Raw genomic sequence first — 23,223 nt, forward strand, 5'->3', positions numbered from 1 at the left:
AGGACGACTCTCCAGGTCGATCCATGCCTTCAGTAGAGGAGGAACGGGGAACACCATGTCCTAGCCGGTGAGACCGGCTACGTTAGAACGTCGCCCATCTGCAGCCGTCTTACGGAACCGTTGTGGCTGGAATGTAGCTCGGCACCTGGCACGCCACGCAACGTTCCTCGTCAAGGATCTGTTGGGTGAGGTGCATTTGCTTCGCTTCGCGGGTCCTGCGCGACAACCGAATCGGGTGGGGACGGCCGGGCACGCGACAACTTGCCCGCTTGCATTAGCCTCCGGTATAATCCCTGTCCCGGGGCCGGAGGCTGTGCCGATCTCGCCTTATCGCCCCCGGCTTCCCCGGCTTCCCCGGGCTTCGTCCGGTTGTGATCCGGGGATGTGGAGCACCATCCCGGCTGTGTGGCCAGCTCCACGATGCGATCGGCATTCGCGTCGACTCGTTGTGTCGACTCGTTGTCGGCGTCTGGCGAAGCGACTGCATTGTCTTTGTCGGCGAGTCTGTATGGTCGTGGCACTGTCCAGCTGGAACACCGCATCTCGTCGCCGCGATGCTGCAATCTGAGTTGTGCGATCAGCTTCATCGCGCCAACTCCGATCATACACGTGCGGCGCCGAAGGCAGTCGCGGGCCGTTAGCTAACAAAGCCTCGTGGTCGATGCGGCAGGTGGACGGGGAAGGCTCCACTGCTCCGACAGCAATAACCGAGCTTAAAACCCTCGATGCGGCCGAACGGAAGGTCCGTGTGAAGGCCGAGATTCGAATTCCGCTCAGGGGTCTTCGACCCGTGGCCCCACACTAATTGCTCTCATTGGACGGAAGGGCCGGCAAAGTGTGGATGACATCACAGCTTTTGCATCCCTTCGCTCTCGAATATCGCACGACGCGTGTTTTTCGGAGCACCAGAAGTTGAGATTTAAAGTTCGGATAGGCGTATATGGAACCAGCAGCATTCAATAGATTTGGAACTTTACGTCAAAGTTATTCTGCCTTCCTCCGAGCGCATTGCTCGGGTCGAATGCCATTCCACGGCTGTTCTTGCGGGGTGGTGGGGAGCGCAGCTTCGAACGTGGCATGACCGGATGGAGAACCCGGGCCGGGGATGGCCTGCGGAAATGATGTCGCTCAATTCAAAAAACAAATATAACTGGCCCGGCCTCCACATACTTCTTGTTTTGCTCTGTTCCTGATGTCCTTCGACGTCGGACGGATCATCAGCCTCCCGTTGTGCTGTCGCCCTAGGCCCCATCTCCCCTCTTGAGACCGTCCCAGCTCGTCGTACACACCTTTGACGCTTCTTGTCTGCCTAAACCTCCGGTCCCAGCATGGCGTCACCAATTGCCTCTGCGGCGCTCAAGGCGCGCATTCACCGGCCCTCAATGCTGAAGAAGCTGTGCCATCCTGAAGATCTGCTGCCACACTTCCCCAACGGCGCCTACATCGGCTGGTCCGGGTTCACCGGCGTCGGTTATCCTAAGTAAGACTGCCTCGAGGCGAAGACTGTTGGACATGGAGGGTGTCTTTGGCGGATTCTGACGGTTTGCTTGTAGAAAGATGCCCACATTCCTCGCAGACCACGTCGAGAAGAACAACCTGCAGGGCAAGCTGCGATACAGCCTATTCGTTGGTGCCTCGTCAGGCGCCGAGACCGAGAACCGCTGGGCGGCGCTGGATATGATCGAGAGGAGAGCTCCTCATCAGGTCGGCAAGAACATTGCCAAGGGGATAAACGAGGGGCGCATCAAGTTCTTCGACAAGCACCTGTCCATGTTCCCCGTGGACCTCGTATACGTATGGGCATGCCCAGACACACCGCAAAAGTATCCGTGGATAATAACCGTAAACAGGGGTTTTACACCAAAGACAGGCCAAGCAACAAGATTGACGTTGCCGTGGTGGAGGCGACCAAGATCAAGGAGGACGGCAGCATTGTTCCGGGCGCGTCCGTCGGCGCAACACCGGAGCTTCTCCAGCTCGCAGACAAGGTGAGCCCAGCGAAGACTTTCACGTAGTGGCCAAAGACTGAGACATGGCGATTGACTCGCTCTAGATCGTGATCGAAGTCAACACTTCGTTGCCCGACTTCGACGGCCTCCACGACATCACCATGACTGATCTGCCCCCGCGTCGGAAGCCGTATCTGATTACCCAGGTTGAGGACCGAATCGGTACCAACTCGATTCCCATCGACCCCGAGAAGGTCGTGGGTATTCTAGAATCCGACTACCAAGACCAGACCCTCCCCAACGCCCCGTCCGACGAGACCTCACAAAAGATCGCCGGCCACCTGATCGAGTTCTTCGAGCACGAGGTCAAGCACGGCCGCCTCCCGGCCAACCTGCTTCCGCTGCAATCCGGCATCGGCAACATCGCCAACGCCGTCATCGGCGGCCTGGATAACTCCAACTTCCGCAACCTCAAGGTTTGGACCGAAGTCATCCAGGACACCTTCCTCGACCTGTTCGACTCGGGCCGTCTGGACTTCGCCACGGCGACCTCGGTCCGCTTCTCCCCGGCAGGGTTCGAGCGCTTCTACCAGAACTGGGAGCACTACCACAACAAGCTCCTCCTCCGCTCGCAGCAGGTGTCCAACTCGCCCGAGATCATCCGCCGGCTGGGCGTCATCGGCATGAACACGCCCGTCGAGGTGGACATCTACGCGCACGCCAACTCGACCTGCGTCATGGGCAGCCGCATGCTCAACGGGCTGGGCGGCTCGGCCGACTTCCTGCGGTCGGCCAAGTACAGCATCATGCACACGCCCTCGACGCGGCCGTCCAAGACGGACCCGCACGGCGTCAGCTGCATCGTGCCCATGTGCACGCACGTCGACCAGACCGAGCACGACCTGGACATCATCGTGACCGAGAACGGCCTGGCGGACGTGCGCGGCATGAGCCCGCGCGAGCGGGCCCGCGTCATCATCGAGAACTGTGCCCACGACGTCTACAAGCCGATCCTCAAGGCCTACTTTGACAAGGCCGAGTTCGAGTGCCTGCGCAAGGGCATGGGCCACGAGCCGCACCTGTTGTGGAACGCGTTCGACATGCATCGCGCGCTGAACGAGGAGGGCAGTATGCAGAAGGTCAAGCCGTGGTAAGGGAGTTGGTTGGTTGTTTACCTAGGGATAGGACGTTGGGTAATTCCTCGGAAGGGTAACGGATAAGGTGAAGCGGCTGATACACTAGTAATGGTGATCCTTAGAGCGGACGTGTCTTGCTGATCTGTGTCAGCCATCTTATTGGGTTGACATTTAGAGCGAGAGGGGTGCTATTGGCAGACATGTACTACGCCTATAGAAGCCGGTACCTCATTGATATGCTGATATCGCGACGCAGTCGGCTTCATTTTGACTAAGGTAGATACCAGCACCGCATTGCATAGCCTCCGAGCTTGTCAACCCCTTTTGTCAAGGACGCGCGGAATTGGACGGGTAGGTGCGTGAGAGCGCCCGGAATCCTTGAACTTAGAACGTATATTTGGGCGTATGTCGCGAAGAATAATTGTAAAGAAACCACTTGATAGTAGGCGGCAATGGCATTATACTCATCAAGACCAATGGAGTGATGGAATACCACCTACTCGCTGGGCCTCCTAAAACGGAGATCCAGCCCCCCGCGAGGCCCAGCGAGTATAGGAGGATGATCCGGCCGTCAGCCTCTACGTTCACTGAAGTCTTTCGGAATAGTTGGGCTAGAGGAAGAACATACCACGCCGAATCGGGTCGGATGCATGCCGTACGTTCCACGGCTGCTTCACGGAAGACCAGGTGTCCGTTCCTGGCCCAAGTCTACCACACCTTCCAACGATGGGTTTGCCCGCCTTTGTCTAGAGTGCTTGGTAGAAACGCCCGATCATCGATGGCTTTCCTCTTGGACTGATCCGCCAGGAATGGGAATCACCGGCAAGTTGGCAACCGGGTAAAATACGCCCTCGACAATCCACACACTCGCATGCATCTCTTCCCGGCAAGGGTGCCGTTGTGCCGGACTGAAGTTGAACAGATAGAAGTCCAAGACTCCAATGCACGGGCGTGTGGGCCTTGATATAGTATTCGAGCCGCAACAAGACGGAACCTTGAAATTCACGGAGCTCTTCCGCTCGACGCTTGGTGGCTTGCGGGTTGTCGACTTCTTGTTCCATGAGCGAAAACAAGCTCCCGAAGCTTCCTGGCTTCTCGTTTGATTGGTGCAACATGTGTGATTCTCGGAATTAAGGCCGGCATGAGCTCCACATAGGCCCTCGCTGAAACCTCAAACGACAGCCGAAAAGGGACACTTCTCACATTCGTTCCGCGAAATTGCAACCCTAGACGCCAATCTCCCTCCGAACTCGTGTCTGAAGCGGGCCGTCATCGCGGAGTTCGGTGCCTGAATATCTGGCCGGCACCCAAGCGAAGCCCTCTCTGAGCCTTTGCAAGGGCCTGGAAGATGACGACCCGAGAACCGGGATCAGAAGGGCGGACGTGGGGGTGGCATCGTCAACCCCTTATAGAGGCGACGATCACCCGCTCCGTTTCAACGGCTAGGTTGCTTGTCTAGCAGTTTCTTGCGTAGCTCTGCGCCAAGATGAAGTTCGCGGTTTTGTCCAGTCTCGTCGCCAACGCGCTATCTGTCTCGGCAGGCACCGTTCTCTGGGATGGCCGCTTCAACGACCTCTCTTCCTCAACCGACCTCAACAAGTGGTCATGGGGCAACCAGGTCGGCCCCTACCAGTACTACATCCATGGATCCTCCGAGGTGACGGCTTACGTCAACCTGTCCCCCGACTACAAGAACCCGGCCGATACGAACTCCAAGCAGGGCGCCAAGATCACGCTGGACAGCACGGCATACTGGAATGGCCAGAACATGCGGCGCACCGAGCTGATCCCCCAGACCAGCGCTCCCATTAACAAGGGCAAGGTGTACTACCACTTCTCGCTGATGCGCAAGGACACCAACGCGCCCGCGACGACCCGCGAGCACCAGATCGCCTTCTTCGAGAGCCACTTCACCGAGCTCAAGTCTGGCCTGCTCTCGGGCGCCGCGGGCGAGTCGGACACATCGCTGCGGTGGTGCGTCGGCGGGCAGACCAAGTGGAGCACCGAGTGGGTGGCCGGCGTGTGGCACAACGTGGCCTACGAGATCGACTTCGACGCCAACACGGTTGGCTTCTGGCACTCGACCGGCAGCGATCCGCTGACGCAGGTGATTGCGCCCGTCAGCGCCAGCACCAGCAGCAACGGCGCCGACTGGCACGTTGGCGTGCTGGAGCTGCCCCGCTCGGGCTACGCCGACACCACCGAGGACTACTACTGGTCCGGCGTGTACATCGAGAGCGGCAGCCTGACGACCGCCATCGGCTCTGGTAAGTCTGCTGGTAGTATTTATGTTGTGTCTCCTGGCACAGATTAGCTGACGTGGCATTTTAAAACAGGCTCAGCTCCGGGAGGTGGCAGCAGCAGCAGCAGTGCTCCCGTTAGCAGCAGCACCAAGGCACCGGTCTCTTCTTCGACAACTCTTGTCACCTCCACTACCAAGACGAGCGCTGCTCCAGCCACCTCGACCACGCCGAGCGGCTGCACTGCGTCGCAGTGGTCGCAGTGCGGCGGCAACAACTTCAGCGGCTGCAAGACCTGCGCTGCCCCCTACACCTGCAAGTTTGTCAACGACTGGTACTCGCAGTGCGTATAAGGGGCAGGCATCCTGGGCGTAAGCAGATGTCTGTGTATATATCCTTCGCTTCTTGTCGATAGTTGATGCATCTTTGCCGGTTTGGTGGTGTCCTCCCAGCGCAAACCAGCACCGTACACCGCACTATCCTCGGATAGCTTTTGATGTGATAACGTAATCCGGCTTTCTGGAGTGAGGCAATCAGTGGAATGTGTGATAACCTTCAGACGTACATTCCGGGGGCGACAGTTGTGTAGGTACCTATCTTTCTGTGTCGCGCAAACCAGTACACGTGCCCAGACTCACAATCCCGGGCACATGTCTTCCTCAGCAAAAGTTGAGAAAAGCCTCACATAGCTAAGGCAGTACGGTAAGGGATCAGAATCCCTTGGTCACACGTGTGGGACGACACTAGTACCGACTCGGGAACTTGGCCTCGTGCTCCAGCCTCCCACCTCGCGCTGGTCAGTTGCGAGATTCCAATCGCTGAGCCACGAGGGCGCGTGCTTGCTTTACAGAGGCCGGCTACAGCAGCCACTTTAAGCCAATCAGGGGCGCCAATGCCTGCCTGAAAAGGCAGTTCCTGCGTTTAACCCCTCACCGCCAACAGGAGGATGGAGGGGCTATCCCTGGAGACGTCATGGTACAGGTAGAGATCAAGAAGTTTATTTACCGCGGACAACCGCACCAAGACTCGGCGGATTTCATCACACATTGTTGTTGGTCGGAACATCTGCTCGGCACCGGTAGCTGGTCTTCCCTACCTACCATTCTGAATGCAAAACGCAGCCTAATGTAGCACCTGTCGTTTTCTTCTCTGGCTCTTCACTTACTTCACTTTTCTTTCGTTTTGAGTTCGACGACTACTATTAGCCGCTACTCGACTTGACAACTTGACACCGCGTCTGCACGCGATCCTCGAGCCCAATTCGGTCACAGCAGCCAGCCGGCACTGGCAGCACCACGCTCTCCCAGCGGTTCAGCACCATGACCACGGATGGAAATTCTAAATCTAGGCTCGAGGTTCCCGGCAGGGGACCCAAGGATGCTGGCGGAGATGTCTCCGAGCGCAGCAATGTCGACGAGGAGTCGCTCAAGGGGCTGGACGTGCTGTCCCTGCACGACCTGGATCCGGCGCTCAATCGGAAGATGCACCTGGTGAACAACGTGAGTTTAGGAGCTCTCTAGTAAAAATGGGAAATTTTACGTTGATTCAATTCTAGGCTATTGACGAGCTCGGTTGGACGCCGTACCACACCAAGCTATTCTTCCTCAACGGCTTTGGGTGAGCGCACTCGTCCTATTTCCCAGCTAGCATTTATCCTCTAACGATAGCAGCTACGCCGTCGACTCCCTAATCCTCCTCCTGCAATCCGTGATCGCCGGCCCGGCCTTCCTCGAATTCGGCCAAGCCGGGTACGATAAAGCCCTGACCATCGCCGTCTACACGGGGATGCTCACGGGCGCGCTGTTCTGGGGCCTCGGAGCGGACATCATCGGCCGCCGCTACGCCTTCAACATCTCGCTGTTCATCTGCTCCATCTCGGGCATCTTGGCCGGGGCCATGCCGAACTGGGCTTCCCTGGGCACGTTTATCGCGCTGATCGGCTTCGGCGGGGGCGGGAATCTGGTCCTCGACACGACTGTCTTCCTCGAGTTCGTGCCCGGCGACAAGCAGTGGATGGTGACGTTGATGGCGGCGTGGTGGGGGTTTGGCCAGGCCATCACGGGGTTCATCGCCTGGGGGTTTCTGGGTGAGTACTTGTATTGAAATGAGGGCTGGATTTGGTTGTTGCTAACCTTCTAATCGTCCAACAGTCCCTGAGAAATGGAACTGTGCCTCGGTCGACACCTGCACGCGGGACAACAACATGGGCTGGCGATACGTCATGTTTACGAGCGGCGCCCTGGTCTTCGTCATGTCCATCCTCCGCCTGACGGTAATCCGCCTCCACGAAACGCCCAAATACCTCCTCGGCACGGGCGACGACGCCAAGGTGGTCGAGACCTTCAAACTGCTCGCAGCAAAATACAACCGCCCCTGCACCCTAACGGTCTCAAAGCTCGAGGAATGCGGCGTAGTGACCACGGCACACAGCCACAACCGCTTCTCGCTGGCCGAGACGACCATCCACCTCCGCGGGCTCTTCTCCACGCGCAAAATTGCCCTCTCGACGCTGATGATCTGGGTCTCCTGGGCGATGGTCGGGCTAGCCTACCCACTGTTCTACGTCTTCCTCCCCACGTACCTCGCATCGCGCGGCGCCAGCCTGGACGTCTCAACCTTCGACTCGTGGCGCAACTACGCGCTGACCAACATCAGCGCCATCTTCGGCCCCGTCCTCGCCGGGTGGATGTGCAACATCCCCCTTCTAGGGAGGCGGTACACGATGCTGATCGGCGCGCTGGCAACGGCCGTGTTCTTCTTCGCCTACACCAGCGTGCGCACGGCCGCGCAGAACGTCGGGTTCTCGTGTGCTATCGGGTTCAGTCTGAATGTGTATTACGGAACGCTGTACGCGTACACGCCCGAGGTGCTCCCCAGCGCGCACCGGGCGACGGGGAACGGCGTGGCCGTCGCGTGTAATAGGATTATGGGCATCCTGTCGGCGGTCACTGCGACCGTCGCGGACACGTCGACCACGGCGCCCATCTACATCTGCGGGGCGCTGTTGGTGGCTATGGGCCTGGTGGCGGCTGTGTTTCCGTTTGAGCCGTATGGGAGGAGGAGTTCGTAGTGTGGAGTTGGGGGGATGGAGGCGGTGTGGGCGGTTTTGGATAGAAAAAGTGTGTCAGATTCAACTCTGTCGGCGTTGGGGCTTTCGCCATTGTTAGAAGTCCGGACGGATGATACCCAGGTACCTAAGGAGGCTGTTTGTGAGATTTCGAGTTCGATTCTTCGATATGTGTTCAACTGAAGACCTAAGATCTCTGTGGGCTTTATTCTCAGCATGGCCTTCAAGCCCCTTCTCCCTGTTTAGCACACACGATCCGATCTTGATGCTTACTACGAGTAGTACTATCAGCTCTAAAAACCACCGTCCGCAGGACTAACACGACTCAGAACAGGTATCTCCTGGCCACGATGATACTGATAATTAGGCCAGTGAAAAGAAGGATCAAGTTCAAAAACGCCCTCTCGACCCACCGCTTATTGCACTGCTCTTCCCGCGCCTTCCACCCGCCAGTGGCCGTATTGACGTGCGGAAACTCAACGTTGGGCACGGGCTTGCCGAGAAACTTGCAGAGCGGCTCCCATCCGTCCTCAATGTACCACTCCAGCAGGCGCTCCTTGGGAACCAGGCCCCGGATCATGTTGCAGTGTTCTGGCAGGGGGGTCAGCATAGGTAAGGTACTCAGCCCCAAACCACATCCTTTGTATAGTAGATGACCTAAGTAAGGTAGTAGGTCGTAGTAGTAGTTTGAAGAAGAACTCACCTCTCTGCACCCACCGCGCATTCCCTTCAATCGCCCGCGCCATGTCCCCATCGGGCGCACGGAACAGCAGCGGCCACAGGAAGCGCTCATACACATGCCACGCCCAGAAACACTCCTTATCCAACCAGCTCGCAATCCAGAACCCCCAGCTCTGGTTCGCGTGCACGAGCGTCTTGCGCAGACTCCTCTCCCACGCATCCACATCCCGCCGCATGTTCAACACCACTTTCGCCTCGGGGTACGCGGCCACCATCTCGGCGGCAAACACGCTCGCGGCCGCGTCCGTGACCGCCACGCTGTGCCCTAGAAGCTCGTCGAACTCTGCCGCCGTAATCACCCCCTCCACCTCCCCTTCCCCCTTTCCGGAGATATCATTACACCTACTACTACTACTACTAGTAGTAGTAGTAGCAGTACGGTGGTTATGGTTATGGTTATGGTTATACCATTTCTTCCGCGCCAACCGCACCCAGCCAGGCGCGTACCCTGCCCCGCCGGACTCGTCGTACACGATGTCCCACCCGTGGTAGGTATGGCTGTACCCCAGCGCGAGGAGCGCCTGCTGCAGCGACTCGGTCCCCGTCCGTGGCAGGCCGACGCAGATGACGCGCATCGGGGCGGTGCGCTTGCGCCGCGGCGGGGGGTGGGGCAGGGCGTAGAGCGTCGTTTCGAGGAAGGTCCAGAGGGGGTTGTGCAGCGATAGGTGGAGGTCGGTGAGTGGGCTTAGGAGGAGGGTTAGGGTGCGTTTGAGGAGGGGGGTTGTGGTGGTGGTGGTGTTAGTCTTGGGAGTGGCCATTGCGGGTTGCGTACTACTATTCTGCTTGGCGGTTCTGTTAGAGTGCTTCGTGCCAGCTCAGATCCAGAGCGCTGGGGAATGGCATCAGAGAAGGCTCGGATGATGTGATGGCGGTATCTGGGGGTTATAAGCTCCTAAACAGCTCCCCTTTCCAGTCGCGGGGCTTCAACTCTGCCTGCTTTTGCGATGCCATGTTCCGTCCTATCTCCCGTTCGAAATCGGTATGAACACTCGGGAACATTCAAGACACCCTTCTCACCGTGGCCTTCACTATGCTGTGGCATCTGCCTCGATCGGCATCTCTGCCGATCGGTCTGGGGTACATGACCCCGATTCCGCACCTCCATTCACAAAGACGCTATTTGATTGCCAAAGAGTAGCCTGTAATTGGGGGTAAGGGATTGACTTGATCATAGCCACGCGTCTTATGACGATCCCAGCACTGTATAAATTGCCGAGTTTCCGCGTCAGGGGTCGTGGAACTTAGCCGGTCATGGTTTGAGTACGAGGCCGCAGACGGCAGTCGATTTCGGAATCTCACCGACCGGGACCAGCAAGACCTTGCTCATCCCGTTTTCGAGAGGGATTGGAAAGTTATTGGACGCTTCTAAATGTTACTGTCAGGTGGAATAGGATGGACACTTGGATCCTTTATGAAGTTGAATATGGGAATACTAGGTACCTTAGAAATTGCATGAATCCAGCCATAATCACTGTGGCTACGGTTCTTCACCCTCTGACCACCGAAGATGTGTCGTACCTACGATCATTGACAACCACAAAAAAGAAGAAAGCAAAACGTGATCCAGCCCGCTGGACATGCAAGACTACAGAGTGCAAACCAGAAATTGGGAGGCCCGAGTCGATGAATCGACCAAGCCACCTTCATTACCGCGACGCAAAACAACAACAACATGGATGACCCAAGAAGATATACAACATTCGGTTCCCTCTGCCCGCTACTCTCCTCCAATGAAATGACTTCCGTTACCTTTGCTGGGCACAAACCACACGTAACTATCTGAGCTCCTTAAGCCAGATCCTCTCGCTGCCGGGCTTCACATAGTACTGCTTCTCCGTCTGCGAGTACTGCACATCGACGTGACGGCCGGGGTCCTTCTTGTCAATGCCCTTGATGTATGGCGTGCCCTTGTCAATCCCGTGCACAGTGTACTTGTCCCGCGACTTCTCGGGTCGGACATTGCGCGGCGGCGGCGGCGGTACGGGCTTGCTGCTGGGTGGAGGCGTTGCGTTGCCGGGGTGCGGATCCCCCCTACTGTGAGGTCGAGGGGCATAGGCGCCACAACTGTCGGCGCCATCCCTGCTGTCAGGTCTAGCCTACGTGTAGTTGCTGTCGCTAGCTGCACCGCGGATGGGTAATTCGTACTGTTCCTGAGGGACCAGCGGGGCAAGCTTGCCTTTGTAAAGCTTCACGGCAAGGTCGTAAAGTCTCGCGGCTCGAGCCTGTCTCGGGTCCTTCTCTGACACGTCCGGCGGTATTGTGAAGCAGCTGGTCTGCTTGTCGCCGAAGTGCCAACAGAAAAAGACGCCAGGTGGATTACCCGAGCTGCCACCCATGCCTGCGGTTGCGGAGGCGGCAGAGTCAGCAAACACAGATACTACTGGTAGTTATAAGAGGGAATAGAACGTAGAGGAGGAGGAAGAGGCCGGGGGAAAGGGGGAAACTGTTAATGAGAAAGAAGAGGAGAAGTAAGAAGAAGAAAGTAATAGAAGAAATGAATGAAAGGGATGGAATAAAAGAGAACGAGACAAAAGAATAATTCAGAGAAGATGAGGAAGGAAGATAGATAAAAAATATACATGCTTACCAGCCGCCCCGTTGCCACCAGCCTCGTCATCCGAGTCGAAGTTGTTGCCAGACTTTTGGAGCAGTTTCTTGGCCTTTCTCTGAGCCTTCTCCATCTCCTTTTCGTGAAGCTTCTTGTATAGCTGCTTCGGGGTGAACTTTTCGGTAAAGAAGGTACTCAACCTTCCTGTCAATACGTGATATGGAAATTCATCTGGATACAACATCTGGTTGAGCGTGTCGTCTCCGTCTTCTGGGTTCCAGACGTTAGGGTCGTTCACCGAAGTGCTGATATGCACTGTGGTATTGGCGCTCCAAAATCAGTCCGACGTCATCACCACAGTGATATGCGGCATGTCCGGCACAACCGTCATCTGCTGCCCAGTCCCAATCACATTTGGACGTCCGCTACGATTAGAGGAGCGATGGGAAGAGGAGCAACTCGACGAACTATTTGGTCCGCCGCAGATACAAACCGTGGAGTTCTTCTTCCCGGAGAGCCCATCACCTGCGCCCGAATACGTAGTTATACCGGTGGACTTCGGAGATCTCCCTTCGAACTACCTCTCAACTCGGCTCTGCATCATCGACTTTGACCATGCCTTCTCAGCCGAAAACGCGCCCAAACAGCTCTCTCACATCCCCTACCATTACCTCGCCCCTGAAAACATCTTCACCCTGGCCAATGGGCCGCCCGCCGACGTCTGGGCCCTGGGTTGCATCTTGTTCGAGCTGAGAGATTCAATAACCCTCTTTGATGGCTTCTTCGGCAGCTCTCCGCTGTCTACAGAATCAAGGATGTGTGAGGTACTGGGAAGCCTACCCCAAGAGTGGATGGCGTTACCATTCGAGCATGGATATCCCGTTCATGAGCCTCTGCAACCCGGCATCGAATACAGAACCGTTGGCGACTGGACTGAACGCCATGGGTTCACGCTTGATACCGAGGTGGGTCGAATTCGCGAGCCGCGGAGGCCGGCGAGCGTCAGCAAGACAGCCAGTGGGAGGGAGTGGCTTTGTCTGCATGTTCCGGCCTTCTGGGATCCCGCCAAGCGGGAGGAATTCTATGCTCGGTACTTGAAGCCTCTTGGCAAGGAGGACGCGGCGCTCTTCACCGATCTCCTCTCCAAGGTGTTCAACTACAACCCCCAGACGCGCATCACGACAAGACAAATTCTGACGCACCCGTTGCTGAAGGGAACAAGCCAGGCGGAACCTTCCAATGCCGGATCAGCAGCGTCATCGGCGCAAAGTCTGCCTGTTCGACCTAAACCTCACACCCGTAGGGCCTCTCTCCCTCCTCTTACTTCTGTTGCCCATCGACCAAGCCCTACGCGCAGAGCAAGTTTAACGACAGCAACACCAGCGAGAGAGGTCCGGAAGGAGGAGCGGGAGCCCGAAAGGGATGTTTCAAGGGCCCAAGCACAGCGGGAATAAGGAAACGCAAATCCGTGGGACGAAGAAGAAAATGACAGGAGACCAGCGGAAGAAGTAGGGGTGGGCGGTCCAGGAAAGGGAGGGACGTGGATTTGTCGGAAGGGGTTGGGTATAACTTCCCTAGCTGTTGGTGTGAATCCGGACCTTGTCCATCAAGTTCTTGTACCATCGGAGTCGAGCAGTGACTGCGCACTAATCCTCCCTGGGCGCGGTGACCTGCATGTGCGTTGAAGTGCCAGCACGGTCAACGTGATTTCCGTCGCCCGCGATCGAGCCGCAGACGTGGGGCCCCTTGCAGATGCCATGGCCGTCGGGACTCGGGATCTGACGGAGTTGCCTAAGCGGCCGAGGGCGTACAACTGCTTAATAATGCATCGGGACTCTTGTTTTAAATGCTGTGTGCACTCGAGAGGGATTTCGAGAGCCTTGGTCAAATCCCGTGTCGGTGACACACACAACCTGGCCGTCACCCCTCGAATCTGGTATTGTAGAGTACCAGCCATACCTGAATGCACGGCTTTACGTCACACGGAAGGATTGTGTAGCAAGTGACATCGTTATACACGCTCCGCCGGGTGCACCTCGTTGATGCGCTTCACCCAATCCAAGCTCAGTCACTTCGGGCTAAAAGGTAGCGGTACAAGTACTCGACTAGCTGAGGGTAGTAACTCAAACAAGGTATTTGGACCGCGAATTGTCGGCAGAGAACCCAGCATCCATGCAGGCGTGAGACGTAAAAGCAACAGATCGGATTGTCTAACATAAAACCCAACCTTCAACAGGATGGATTGCTGCCCTCCCCTGAAGGGGGATCGTAATCTGGAGCCTCATCAAAGACCCACTGTTGAGCTGCCGGCACTCCGGCGTTCGGGGCGAGATGAGTGTGATGGTGGAACCGGTAAACAGACTCTGGGACTGTCTGGACATTGCTTGGAATCCACTGGCAAGGTCCTTGGGCAGGGAACATGGAGTAATAAAGAGGTGCAAACGCGCCGGTGGCATGGATGTCCTCGGCGCCGATTGGGGATCCAAATGGGTGAAGGCCGGCTGCGCCGCTGATCGGGGGCATCGGCGGGGGCATAGCCTGTCCGGGCAAGGGCGGCACGCCGAGGCTGTAGGAGGAAGGGTCTAATGTATAGGCGTTTGAAGGCGCAGCAGAAGGCCGGGTCTGTTGATGCGGCGGGCTGCTCATTGATGTCGCTGCTGTCACTGTGGTGGCCTGGTGCGACGCCGTGGTTCCCAGCGAAGACTGTTGCGTTGTCGAGGGAACGCCCAGCTGTGAAGGGCGGATGTTGCTCGCGCCTGATGATGATGACTCGAGGGAGATGTTCTCTCGAATGCTCACGTATGTCCTGAACGTCCTTTCGACAACCCCCTTGAGGCTCTCCCGAAACTCGCCTCGGTCAAAGACGTTCGGCTGAGGCAGGGTGATGTCGCCCTGTTGAACTTTGTGGTCGAAAATGTGGAGAAACAGAGTGACGAAGTAGTCCTCGCCGTCCTTGGGAATGCCACCGAAGCGAGCGGGAGCCTCGTGCCCTTGATTCGCCAGTGGCGCGTGGTGTTAGGTATTGGTCGGAGGTCAAATCGAAGTTTGGTACTCACAGGGATTGTCCGGACGCGCGCTTCCAGGAAACAAAACATCCCACATCTCGAACCACTTTTCCACTCTGTGGACTTCTTGGTTCCTCTTGCGGTTTTGCTTCTCGAGCTTCGCCCATTGCGCCTCGTCGATGCCCTCCTTCAACGAGGCATCACGCAACTCACATGGCTCCTCTCTCTTCCGATGCTCAGCCAGATCGGTCAGCGCTTGAGCGCGGTCTTTCGTAACGTTGAAAGTCATCTTGCATCGCTCGCATTGAACTGGCGAATGCACCCGCTTTAAGTGTTCCCTGCAGGGAACGGTCAGTATTCTTTACAAAAGGAGAGGCGAAACATCATGCTCACTTCAACCGCTGGATGGACTTGAATCCAGGTCCGGCACAGGCCCGGTACTTCGGTTTCTTTGCTGGCGAAGACATACCGCTGACCCCGTATCGAATGGGGCTGTGTTTGTGGAACGGGCAGGCGAGCAGCAGGCTTCGATCCGCTGGTGGCTCGGTGGGAGGCCCTGCTTTCCCACTCCTGCCCCGGTCATCCTCCTCTTCGTCTTCATCCCAGCCGTTTCCCCCATTCCCAGCACCGGAGTCGGTTCGTCGACGCTTGCGGGACGACGACCCTCTGTCTTCCTTCGGCGAGTTCTCCGTCGATGAGGGTTGGGTGTCGGATGGGCCAACTGAGTTGTCCGGCCCTCCTCTGGCTGACGTAGCACATCGCCAGCTCTCAACCTTGCTCTTCAGAGCCAGGTTGAAATCTCGGTGGAGAAGTGGAATCAAGAAGGCAGCAAGAGAGTAGTCTGTTCCAACCGCAGACACCACCAATTCCTCAAGGTTGCTGTTCTCGCCGCTCCAGCTGTCGTCCTCCTCCTCGTCGCTCTGACCAGCAGTTTCCGTTTTATATGTGCTCTCGCACCCGCTTTCGTCCGCCTCCGACTCTTGGTCCTCGACGTCAGCCGGCGTATCACCATCTGCATCCATGACAAACATTTCGTTGCATAGTGAGCTCGGCCGACCAGGCAGTCTTGAAGGGATATCGTCCAGGTGTCGTGGAATGCGGCCGACTGGTTTTGAGGGATACTGCGCAGGTAATCTTGGTCTACGTTCCGGTGTTATACTCTAACAAAACAACTGAGACACAGATCACCGGTAGAGGGCGGCTTACCTTTTATCCCATCCCACTATTCCCCGCCGGTCTCTGTCTCGATCGTTCGGGAGTTGACTGTCAGCAACAACATCCGATATTGCCCAACTGCTGGTAGAATCGGCGTAGCAGTGCGAGCTCTGTGACGATGTCACGGGGCTTGGTGACCGTGTGCTGGCAATGCTCTTGGGCGAGCCCAACTTGTGGTAGGGTCGGCGCCAGTCATGAGGCGCCGTCTCCCCGGTTTCCACACCTTCCGAAGTTGATTGCATCATGGTAGCTGGTATTCACGGTTCGGTGACTGGTGACGAGGAAGGAAGAAGGCTGGGGCTGAGAGTGAAGTTGTAGGCAGACGGCTTCATCGTGATAACTCTCGAATGATGCAAGCACACTTCACCGAGACTGACAAGGAAGTACCTATACTTGTATCAACCGGATGCATTGCGTTTGAGTTACCTTGGCGGCATGTCGGGCAACGGCCTTCCCGGATCATTGACACCTCAGTGCGAGTCAACGCAATTGCGATGATTTGACTGTCAGCTATTGGACCACCTTGAAAATCATCGCAGCAGTGCATTCGCGTCGGATTGGCCACACGCCGACTTACTGCCGGTTCAATTGGGCTTGCTGTGCAGGAGGGCGCTGTGGCACAACGTCACGACAGCCGGGAAGCTTCGTTGGTCACCGGGTGTTGTTGAGTGCGGGCGAGTTGGCGCAAATGCGCGTATCAAAGGAGAATGCCAGGCACATAGACATAGTCATTCCTAAATCAAGTCTCAAACTTCGACAAGCTGTTGCTCTATTATTATCACTGCCAGGTGATCCAGGGAGAAGGGAAATGTGGAAGCGGCTGAAATGGTGCGTAGGTGGCCTGATCGAGTTGGCTCATTTCGTGCAGCTGACATCAGTCAAGGACCTGGGCAACCTGGAAGGGACTGCCTGATTCAGGAAGGTACCATATTCCTTGTAGGGGAGGAGATGTTGAAACTTTTGAGTCCGGAAACACCTTGTAGGTAATCCTTTCTACTCACAGATGCACCTAGGAAGGAAAGATTACCTCTATCAAGGTGCGGAAGCGGAAAGTCTTAACTCGCTGATACGGTCCTGGAGAAAGTATTAAAGTCGGCATCGCATAGCGGATCCTATACCGCAACGACTAAAAGCCTCCTTGCTACAAACCACTTGGAGGCGAGTAAGCAACGATCCGTGGAGAGAGTGCTCGTAAGCCTCAGCGAGGGACATCCACCCGTGTAGTGAGAGGAGGGATATTGTAGCCCTGGTCAGTCTTGCAGCAAGGGAGCTTAACAGAGTCCGCAAAGGACAGGTAGTCCCGGTCAGTTTTCTAGAGGATTAGACACCAGGAAGAGACATACTGGAGGACGGAAGCGTTCCCATAACGCATGGCGGCGAGCTATCTCAATGAATATAAGATACTGTGCCTCAGAACTATAGAATTTGCTATACCTTAGTTTGGCCTACCCTAAGGCTCTAGTTGTTATAAAGCTCAACCTCTTGTGTGTTCCGTTGCGGGTTCCTATCCCTTATAGATGAACACTCCGCCCCTTGACAAGGGAAACAAAAAGGGAAATTAGAATGGAAATGAAGAAAGAAAGAAAATGAAAAGAAGAGAAGAGAACAGAATAGGAAAGACGAATATTGAAGGCCAGAGGACGAGCTGCGCTGCGGAGGTCAACGCTTTGAGTAATATAGACACCGCGATTTTCCTGCCACATGGAACGATATTAATCGGCGGGCATACGGTAGTCAAGATAAGGTATGTAAGTTATCCTCGAAAGTTTTGCGGCATTTTCGCTGGGTTGGAATTCAGGTGGTGTTGCCTCTTGTGCTGCGCCCCAGGCTTTTTTACCCAAGCCACAGGCTTTCTCAAGGCCGCCCGCCGCAGCCTGAACTGGCGCTTTCGTTCCAATGACGGCTTGGGCGAGCGCCGACGCCAATTGGACACTCGCGAGGACTACAAAACGCCTTGGCAGACACGACGTTTGGGGGCCATTTTTGGAGTCTGGCGGGAAACCTTTTAAAAGGAGGAGCTTGTGTGCTTTTTTCGACTCAGGAGTAATGTGGAAGCAACACTCGACACCTCGCGACAGACAACCTACTCCATCGCAAACACACTATTCAAGCGAAGAGAGGAAAGTATGGCAGACTCAACGAAGAAAAACGAGACAAGCGCCAGCTTTGAGCCCTTCAGTCAGTTCCCGCCTGACATCCGACAAGAGATTTGGAGCGCTGCTGCCTCCTCGCCGACCTTCACGCCAGGAGTCTGCTTCTTCACGGCAACATACAAGAAGCCCAGAGAAGAGCCGCTTCTCATCGTTCATGAGCCTTGCAACGCGGCCCTCTTGCAGACGAATACCGAGGCCCACGATATCGCGCTGATGTCCGGCGGGCCGACGCGCGCGTACGACCCCAAGAGGGACATATTGTACATCAGCGAGGGCTCCTACGACAACTTTACGATGAACGAGTGTGGCTACAACGGGCCGAAGTGGGTGACCCGAATCCATCATCTAGCACTCCCATACTCCAAGATGGCTCTGTCGACCCATCTCCGGTATGCCCTGGTGCGGCTGACCTCACTCGAGACAATTTCCATCGTGTTTCCGAGCTCGCCCGGCACTTTCAGCTATTCCGCCGCGGTCGAGCTTCCGGCGGACAAGAGCACGCCCCTCAAGCTCATGACGGAGGAGCAGCAGAAGGGGGTGATCATCAAGGCGGACTACACGTACTACACTTGGGCGGGCGACTTCCCGGTCCAATGGACCAGCGACGGTGTCGAGTATATGCAGGCGCAGGAAGCAGGGATGAACCGTGAATGCAGCCCGGAATCCTGCGGTGACGACGTTTCGCCGTTGTGGGATCATGAGGCCAAGCGGCTTGGGGTGCGTTGGGAGGCGAGGTGCTTCCGGCCTCTGCCTGCCCGCGATAGGGTTCACCTGTAAGGGGTTTATCAGGTGGCGATGTCTCTCATTTAGTCTATGATGCTGTACGTAGACTCTGATGAATCTGACTCTGGTTGTTTCTATAATCACAACAGACGATACTGACCGGTAGCGGGAGATCCAAGTCCATAAGTCAATAAGGATTTCATGGGGAAATTGGGAAAGTGCGTCTCCTTATTGCGGGTAGAAATAAGACGAACTCCTGGCCAAGCTAAAGGTTTAGCTTACGACATCTAGATGATCCAGTTCGTTAGAATTTGTGACAATAGCGTGCATGGGAAAATAAATTATCCGAGCACGAATGTCGAGTTGGTAACACACTGGCGCTGGCATAATTTCTGCCTCGGCTCAAGTCCAGCGAGCTGTGCTGTCACCGATGTGAGATGAGAAGGAAAAGCCAGACAGGCACTTGACCCAACGGTTGAAAAACGCCCGGAATCCGATCCGGGCTGACGGAATCTGGCAAACTGGCTGTGCGAAACAACAGGGCCGGCGCCCCGCTCCCGGATCTTGCACCCGACGGACTTTAGCTAAGGCGCTCCGACGCCCAAGCCGTTCAAGTTATTGCTCAATTCCTGTTCACTATCTACCTATACTTGTTCTTCATCGTTTCCCCACTTCAGAAGTTCAGAATACGTCATCAGAGCATGCGATGGGCCCAAGCCGCCCAATAGAGCCATCCATGTCGATGGGTTGGTCCCCCTACTGGACTCGTCGACATTGCGTAGACTCGAGCCTTGCATTATGCCGCAGTAACGTGACCGCGCGAGTCAGGAACAGGTCCCGTTCGTGCTTAAACTGCGGTTGGCCCGAACGTAGCAGCCGACGGTCTCGTGTACTGGATGTCTTGTTAGGAGTTAGTCCTGCTGCTCACCGACTCCCTACGTCATTCAGTCGCCCCCGAAACCGTTGCCAAGACCTGCTGCCAAGGCAGTTTTTGTTGGCAAGGTGGGAGGATATGAGGTCAAAGTAAAAAAAGGCACCATTTCGGCCACACTTCCCCTTTTCTTCCCCCATAAAGAGGCATGCAACTTCCATTACTCGATTGCAGCCGTACTATGCATACGAAGGCCATTCCGTCCTATCACATTTGTCTGTCCCAATATTGGCGGTAGTCTTCTCCGTCCAGATCAGAGGTGTCCGTGTATCACCAAACCCGGCCCTTCACAATGATGCTCCGGCTAGCAACCGAGGCCGACCTGGAGGCCATGACTGCGGTCCTTGTTTGGGCTTCTCCGCTCGATCCGGTTTATCCTTATCGGTTCCCGGACCGCGAACTCTATCCGGACGAGTTTGCCGCCCTCTGCCGGCGGAAATGCGCCGAGTATCTGGAAACCAGCACAGTTGTCGTCTGCGAGATGCCAGTCGACCCATACCGCTCAGAAACGCAGGTCGTGGCCTTCAGCGCATGGGATATGCCTTCGGCCGCGCAGCCGGAGCGTTCCCGGCGGGCAAGCGCAGTTGGTATGTGACGTCATTGCTGTTCATATATGCCAAACTCGCAATTTCGCATCCAAACAAGCCCACCAAAATCCTTATTTTTCACCATCCAAATTTGCAACAAAGCAGTGATTAACCTTCAGGGACAGAGCCAACATCCCCAACATCGGCCAACTTCCCAAGCTCACCGACGACAATAGGCAACCTCACCCGACAATCCGCCTTCCGCACCGCTCTCGCTCACCACAAGTCCACCCTCTTCGACTCGCGCTACCGCCCGCAAGGCGGCCACGTCTTCCTCAAGATCCTCCTCTGCCACCCGTCTTACCAGCGCCGCGGTGCAGGCACCGCGCTGACCTCTTGGGGCATCGAGCAGGCGCGGCGGTTGGGGGTGCATACCACCGTGTTTGCCAGCCCCATGGGGCTCAGGCTGTACAAGAAATTGGGCTTCCGGGAGGTCGGGACCTTCAGGGTGCAACCCGAGGGGGACCGTGAATATCTCGAGATTCCAGCGCTGGCGCTGGGGCCGGGGTATGTGGGGGGCATGCGGGAGGCGGCGTGGTTTGGTGGGGGCGGGGTACCCCATCTAGAGTCAGTCTGTGCGTGATTGCATTCTCGTCTGGGGGTTTCTGGATATCATTCTTCATGTCCAGAATTGTCCATTATATTCTCGGGTTGGAGTTAGGGGATATGGATTTGACCACATACCTGGGTTGGGCGGCTATTTGGGTGTTCGCATCTTGCATATACCTCATACTTGAAGACGATATATCCTCGCTGGCTGTAATATACCAACACACTTTCGTGATGATGCACACATCAATCATAGTAGAAGAAGTCGACCAAACACGGAAAGTCATGCCGCGGGTGACCTGACATGCACGCACAGTGTTGGCGCTGGCGATACTGTCCAGATTACTGTGCTTATCTCCATTTGGCCTTCGTCAATTCGACATCCTGTTCGCCATCCTCTCTCAGCCTCTTCAACGTTTTCTTCCCACGAATCCCCACGGTCATCCTCGATGATGCGTTCGACGCCGTTCATTTGCGCCGGCTGTGTCCGCGCGGTGTGGTTAGAGATCCTCGGTCGCGCTACGCTTCCACAAACGCGTCGCCATTTCGCAAGAACCGCCTCGCGCTCGCTCCCTGCACACAACGCCGGTTCCAATGCGTCTTCCAACGACTCCCCGCATGCCCCCGATTCGGTTCCTGACCATGGCTCGGACCCGGAACCAGGCGCCATGGCCAGGCGCTTGCAACAGGCGACAGAAGACGCACTTCAAACCGGGGGCCGCGCCGGCCGCCGCGCGATCGAAGAAGCAGGCTTCAGCGAGGAGCTCAAGGCCAAATTGCTAGACAAAGTCGCCGGGGCGAAGTTTGAGCAGGAGAACTCGGCCGCGTTGTTACAGGCCGGCATCACCTCGCGCATTCCCGATTCTGCCGGGCTCGGCACACGGACCATAGCCTCGGCGCAGCCGTGGACGGGAGAAGAATCGACCGAGGATGCGGTCTTGAGGATGCTGGAGGATGCGCATAAGCCCCTTGCGCCGGGCCTGAGAGGAAAGAGTAAACCGCCAATGCCGGGGCCGGTAGATATGCGGTTCCGGAGGGAGGTTAGCGTAAGCCCTGGGAAGAGGGCGTCGAGCGCTCGGGACAGGGCGCAGGCATATGCGGGGATGGGGATGAATGACAAGGGCTTGAGCGAAGAGGAGAGAGAGGCCATGAAAAGGGAGTTCCGGGAGCGGTTTACGCCAGTGGCGCGAGCGGTGCCGAATTCTATTTCGGCGCTGGCGGCGTTAGCGAATGAAAGGATAGAAGACGCCATTGCGAGAGGGCAATTCAAGAATATCCCTCGTGGGAAAGGGATTGAAAGGGACACGAGGGCTGATAACCCTTTCATTGACACTGTAAGCTGTCTAGGCTCAATGCAAGCTTGCTGCCACCGTCTAACAAGCAGTCAGACCGAATACATCATGAACAAGATGATCAAACGCCAAGATATCGTCCCGCCATGGATCGAAAAGCAGCAAGAGCTTATCAAGGCCGCCGAGAATTTCCGCTCCCGTTTGCGGAACGATTGGAAGCGCCACGCAGCCCGCATGATTGCCAGCCGCGGCGGGACCCTCGAACAGCAGATCGCTCGCGCAACCGCCTACGCTCGCGCCGAAGAAGTCCACAACCCGCGCCGCACGCGCAACCCCGAGCAGATCTCTGTGCCGACCAACTCCACCGAGGACGCCGTCATATTGCAGCTCAACGCCACCACCTCGCCTACCCCGACTCCTTCTGCGTTCTCCTCTTTCACTGGCGACCAGCCCACCGCTACCGAGCCCGACGCAACAATTACCCGCCCGTTCCGCGACCCGGCATGGGAAACAGCCGAGAAGTCCTACATGACCCTCGCCATCTCGAATCTCAACAACCTCACCCGCTCCTACAATCTGATGGCGCCCGAGCTGGCCAAGAAGCCCTATTTTTCGCTCGAGCGCGAGCTCAAGAACTGTTTTGCAGACGTTGCGCCGCAACTGGCAGAGGAGATCCGCCTGCGCGCGACCAAGCCTGCGAAGTCCCTCGTGAACAGCCCTTTTGGCGGGAGTGCAGGTGGGCAGCTCGGGAAGGGCTTGGGGGGACTGCTTAGCGGGTCAAGTGGTGTCAGGGTGGTGGAGAGCCCGGAGAAGCATTACGGGCTGAAGGAGTTCTGGAGGGATTTGTGGAGGAAGAAGGCTTAGCGATTTTCGCCGGCCTGTGTAACGGTACGTGTACAAGGTTTGTGTATGAGGTTTGGATTCGGTAAGAGATCAAAACCCATTGTCGAAGTACAACAACCTGTCAGGTTAAACGGGCTCTGTTAGAAGTCGTCCTCGCCTGCTGAGCCGAGACGCGGGCCTTTAAGGATAAGGCTGCGATCTACATTATAAGTTAGGTTGGCAAACAGTGGGTAAGCCTGGAAGC

General features: G+C 56.5%; 10 protein-coding genes across 10 annotated transcripts; 7 read left to right on the top strand and 3 right to left on the bottom strand.

Moving 5' to 3' along the window:
• The first annotated feature begins 1,099 nt into the window (after positions 1-1,099).
• Positions 1,100-3,467, top strand: B0T15DRAFT_252080 (uncharacterized protein). Its single transcript, XM_062863195.1, has 4 exons — positions 1,100-1,480; positions 1,554-1,794; positions 1,851-1,988; positions 2,054-3,467. The coding sequence occupies exons 1-4, from the start codon at positions 1,329-1,331 to the stop codon at positions 3,101-3,103; spliced, it is 1,581 nt and encodes a 526-aa protein (XP_062720518.1). The 5' UTR covers positions 1,100-1,328; the 3' UTR covers positions 3,104-3,467.
• Positions 3,468-4,116: 649 nt separating this feature from the next.
• Positions 4,117-6,061, top strand: B0T15DRAFT_419065 (carbohydrate-binding module family 1 protein). The gene is made up of 2 exons (XM_062865519.1): positions 4,117-5,352; positions 5,422-6,061. Exons 1-2 carry the CDS (start codon positions 4,572-4,574, stop codon positions 5,676-5,678), a joined length of 1,038 nt encoding a protein of 345 aa, XP_062720519.1. The 5' UTR covers positions 4,117-4,571; the 3' UTR covers positions 5,679-6,061.
• Positions 6,062-6,277: 216 nt separating this feature from the next.
• Positions 6,278-8,591, top strand: B0T15DRAFT_419068 (major facilitator superfamily domain-containing protein). The gene is made up of 4 exons (XM_062865520.1): positions 6,278-6,824; positions 6,881-6,942; positions 6,996-7,411; positions 7,476-8,591. Exons 1-4 carry the CDS (start codon positions 6,645-6,647, stop codon positions 8,393-8,395), a joined length of 1,578 nt encoding a protein of 525 aa, XP_062720520.1. The 5' UTR covers positions 6,278-6,644; the 3' UTR covers positions 8,396-8,591.
• B0T15DRAFT_419070 (uncharacterized protein) lies at positions 8,591-9,977 on the bottom strand. Its single transcript, XM_062865521.1, has 3 exons — positions 9,542-9,977; positions 9,096-9,475; positions 8,591-8,983 (listed from the first exon to the last, which is right to left on the bottom strand). Exons 1-3 carry the CDS (start codon positions 9,889-9,891, stop codon positions 8,718-8,720), a joined length of 996 nt encoding a protein of 331 aa, XP_062720521.1. The 5' UTR covers positions 9,892-9,977; the 3' UTR covers positions 8,591-8,717.
• Positions 9,978-10,908: 931 nt separating this feature from the next.
• On the bottom strand, positions 10,909-11,814 carry B0T15DRAFT_495183 (uncharacterized protein; the record flags this gene model as incomplete). The annotated part of the gene is made up of 3 exons (XM_062867080.1): positions 10,909-11,167; positions 11,234-11,471; positions 11,721-11,814. 3 exons carry the CDS (start codon positions 11,812-11,814, stop codon positions 10,909-10,911), a joined length of 591 nt encoding a protein of 196 aa, XP_062720522.1.
• A 26-nt stretch (positions 11,815-11,840) lies between these two features.
• B0T15DRAFT_503954 (kinase-like domain-containing protein) lies at positions 11,841-13,135 on the top strand (the record flags this gene model as incomplete). The annotated part of the gene is made up of 2 exons (XM_062867483.1): positions 11,841-12,980; positions 13,065-13,135. Exons 1-2 carry the CDS (start codon positions 12,053-12,055, stop codon positions 13,133-13,135), a joined length of 999 nt encoding a protein of 332 aa, XP_062720523.1. The 5' UTR covers positions 11,841-12,052.
• A 775-nt stretch (positions 13,136-13,910) lies between these two features.
• Positions 13,911-15,717, bottom strand: B0T15DRAFT_495185 (uncharacterized protein; the record flags this gene model as incomplete). Its single annotated transcript, XM_062867081.1, has 3 exons — positions 13,911-14,671; positions 14,738-15,024; positions 15,080-15,717. 3 exons carry the CDS (start codon positions 15,715-15,717, stop codon positions 13,911-13,913), a joined length of 1,686 nt encoding a protein of 561 aa, XP_062720524.1.
• A 2,034-nt stretch (positions 15,718-17,751) lies between these two features.
• Positions 17,752-19,201, top strand: B0T15DRAFT_537462 (uncharacterized protein). The gene has a single exon (XM_062869617.1). It carries the CDS (start codon positions 18,028-18,030, stop codon positions 18,829-18,831), a length of 804 nt encoding a protein of 267 aa, XP_062720525.1. The 5' UTR covers positions 17,752-18,027; the 3' UTR covers positions 18,832-19,201.
• A 799-nt stretch (positions 19,202-20,000) lies between these two features.
• On the top strand, positions 20,001-20,878 carry B0T15DRAFT_398840 (acyl-CoA N-acyltransferase; the record flags this gene model as incomplete). Its single annotated transcript, XM_062864975.1, has 2 exons — positions 20,001-20,295; positions 20,472-20,878. 2 exons carry the CDS (start codon positions 20,001-20,003, stop codon positions 20,876-20,878), a joined length of 702 nt encoding a protein of 233 aa, XP_062720526.1.
• Positions 20,879-21,512: 634 nt separating this feature from the next.
• Positions 21,513-23,000, top strand: B0T15DRAFT_398792 (uncharacterized protein; the record flags this gene model as incomplete). The annotated part of the gene is made up of 2 exons (XM_062864971.1): positions 21,513-22,178; positions 22,233-23,000. The coding sequence occupies 2 exons, from the start codon at positions 21,513-21,515 to the stop codon at positions 22,998-23,000; spliced, it is 1,434 nt and encodes a 477-aa protein (XP_062720527.1).
• Between the last annotated feature and the right edge of the window lie 223 nt (positions 23,001-23,223).

Source organism: Chaetomium strumarium (genome assembly GCF_033439665.1).
Source record: "Chaetomium strumarium strain CBS 333.67 chromosome Unknown B0T15scaffold_5, whole genome shotgun sequence".
Lineage (NCBI taxonomy): Eukaryota > Fungi > Ascomycota > Sordariomycetes > Sordariales > Chaetomiaceae > Chaetomium > Chaetomium strumarium.

What these genes read in the sequence shown, in the direction of transcription:
- B0T15DRAFT_419068 (XM_062865520.1), top strand. Translation starts at nt 6,645, where the DNA reads ATGACCACGGATGGAAATTCTAAATCTAGGCTCGAGGTTCCCGGCAGG. An exon ending in AGATGCACCTGGTGAACAAC is followed by an intron (nt 6,825 to 6,880) that starts GTGAGTTTAGGA and finishes ATTCAATTCTAG; the next exon opens with GCTATTGACGAGCTCGGTTG. An exon ending in TTCTTCCTCAACGGCTTTGG is followed by an intron (nt 6,943 to 6,995) that starts GTGAGCGCACTC and finishes TAACGATAGCAG; the next exon opens with CTACGCCGTCGACTCCCTAA.
- B0T15DRAFT_252080 (XM_062863195.1), top strand. Translation starts at nt 1,329, where the DNA reads ATGGCGTCACCAATTGCCTCTGCGGCGCTCAAGGCGCGCATTCACCGG. An exon ending in TCCCCGTGGACCTCGTATAC is followed by an intron (nt 1,795 to 1,850) that starts GTATGGGCATGC and finishes AACCGTAAACAG; the next exon opens with GGGTTTTACACCAAAGACAG. An exon ending in TTCTCCAGCTCGCAGACAAG is followed by an intron (nt 1,989 to 2,053) that starts GTGAGCCCAGCG and finishes GACTCGCTCTAG; the next exon opens with ATCGTGATCGAAGTCAACAC.
- B0T15DRAFT_419070 (XM_062865521.1), bottom strand. Translation starts at nt 9,891, where the DNA reads ATGGCCACTCCCAAGACTAACACCACCACCACCACAACCCCCCTCCTC. An exon ending in CGGTTGGCGCGGAAGAAATG is followed by an intron (nt 9,476 to 9,541) that starts GTATAACCATAA and finishes TAGTAGTAGTAG; the next exon opens with GTGTAATGATATCTCCGGAA. An exon ending in TGCGCGGTGGGTGCAGAGAG is followed by an intron (nt 8,984 to 9,095) that starts GTGAGTTCTTCT and finishes CCCCCCTGCCAG; the next exon opens with AACACTGCAACATGATCCGG.
- B0T15DRAFT_537462 (XM_062869617.1), top strand. Translation starts at nt 18,028, where the DNA reads ATGGCAGACTCAACGAAGAAAAACGAGACAAGCGCCAGCTTTGAGCCC.
- B0T15DRAFT_419065 (XM_062865519.1), top strand. Translation starts at nt 4,572, where the DNA reads ATGAAGTTCGCGGTTTTGTCCAGTCTCGTCGCCAACGCGCTATCTGTC. An exon ending in GACGACCGCCATCGGCTCTG is followed by an intron (nt 5,353 to 5,421) that starts GTAAGTCTGCTG and finishes ATTTTAAAACAG; the next exon opens with GCTCAGCTCCGGGAGGTGGC.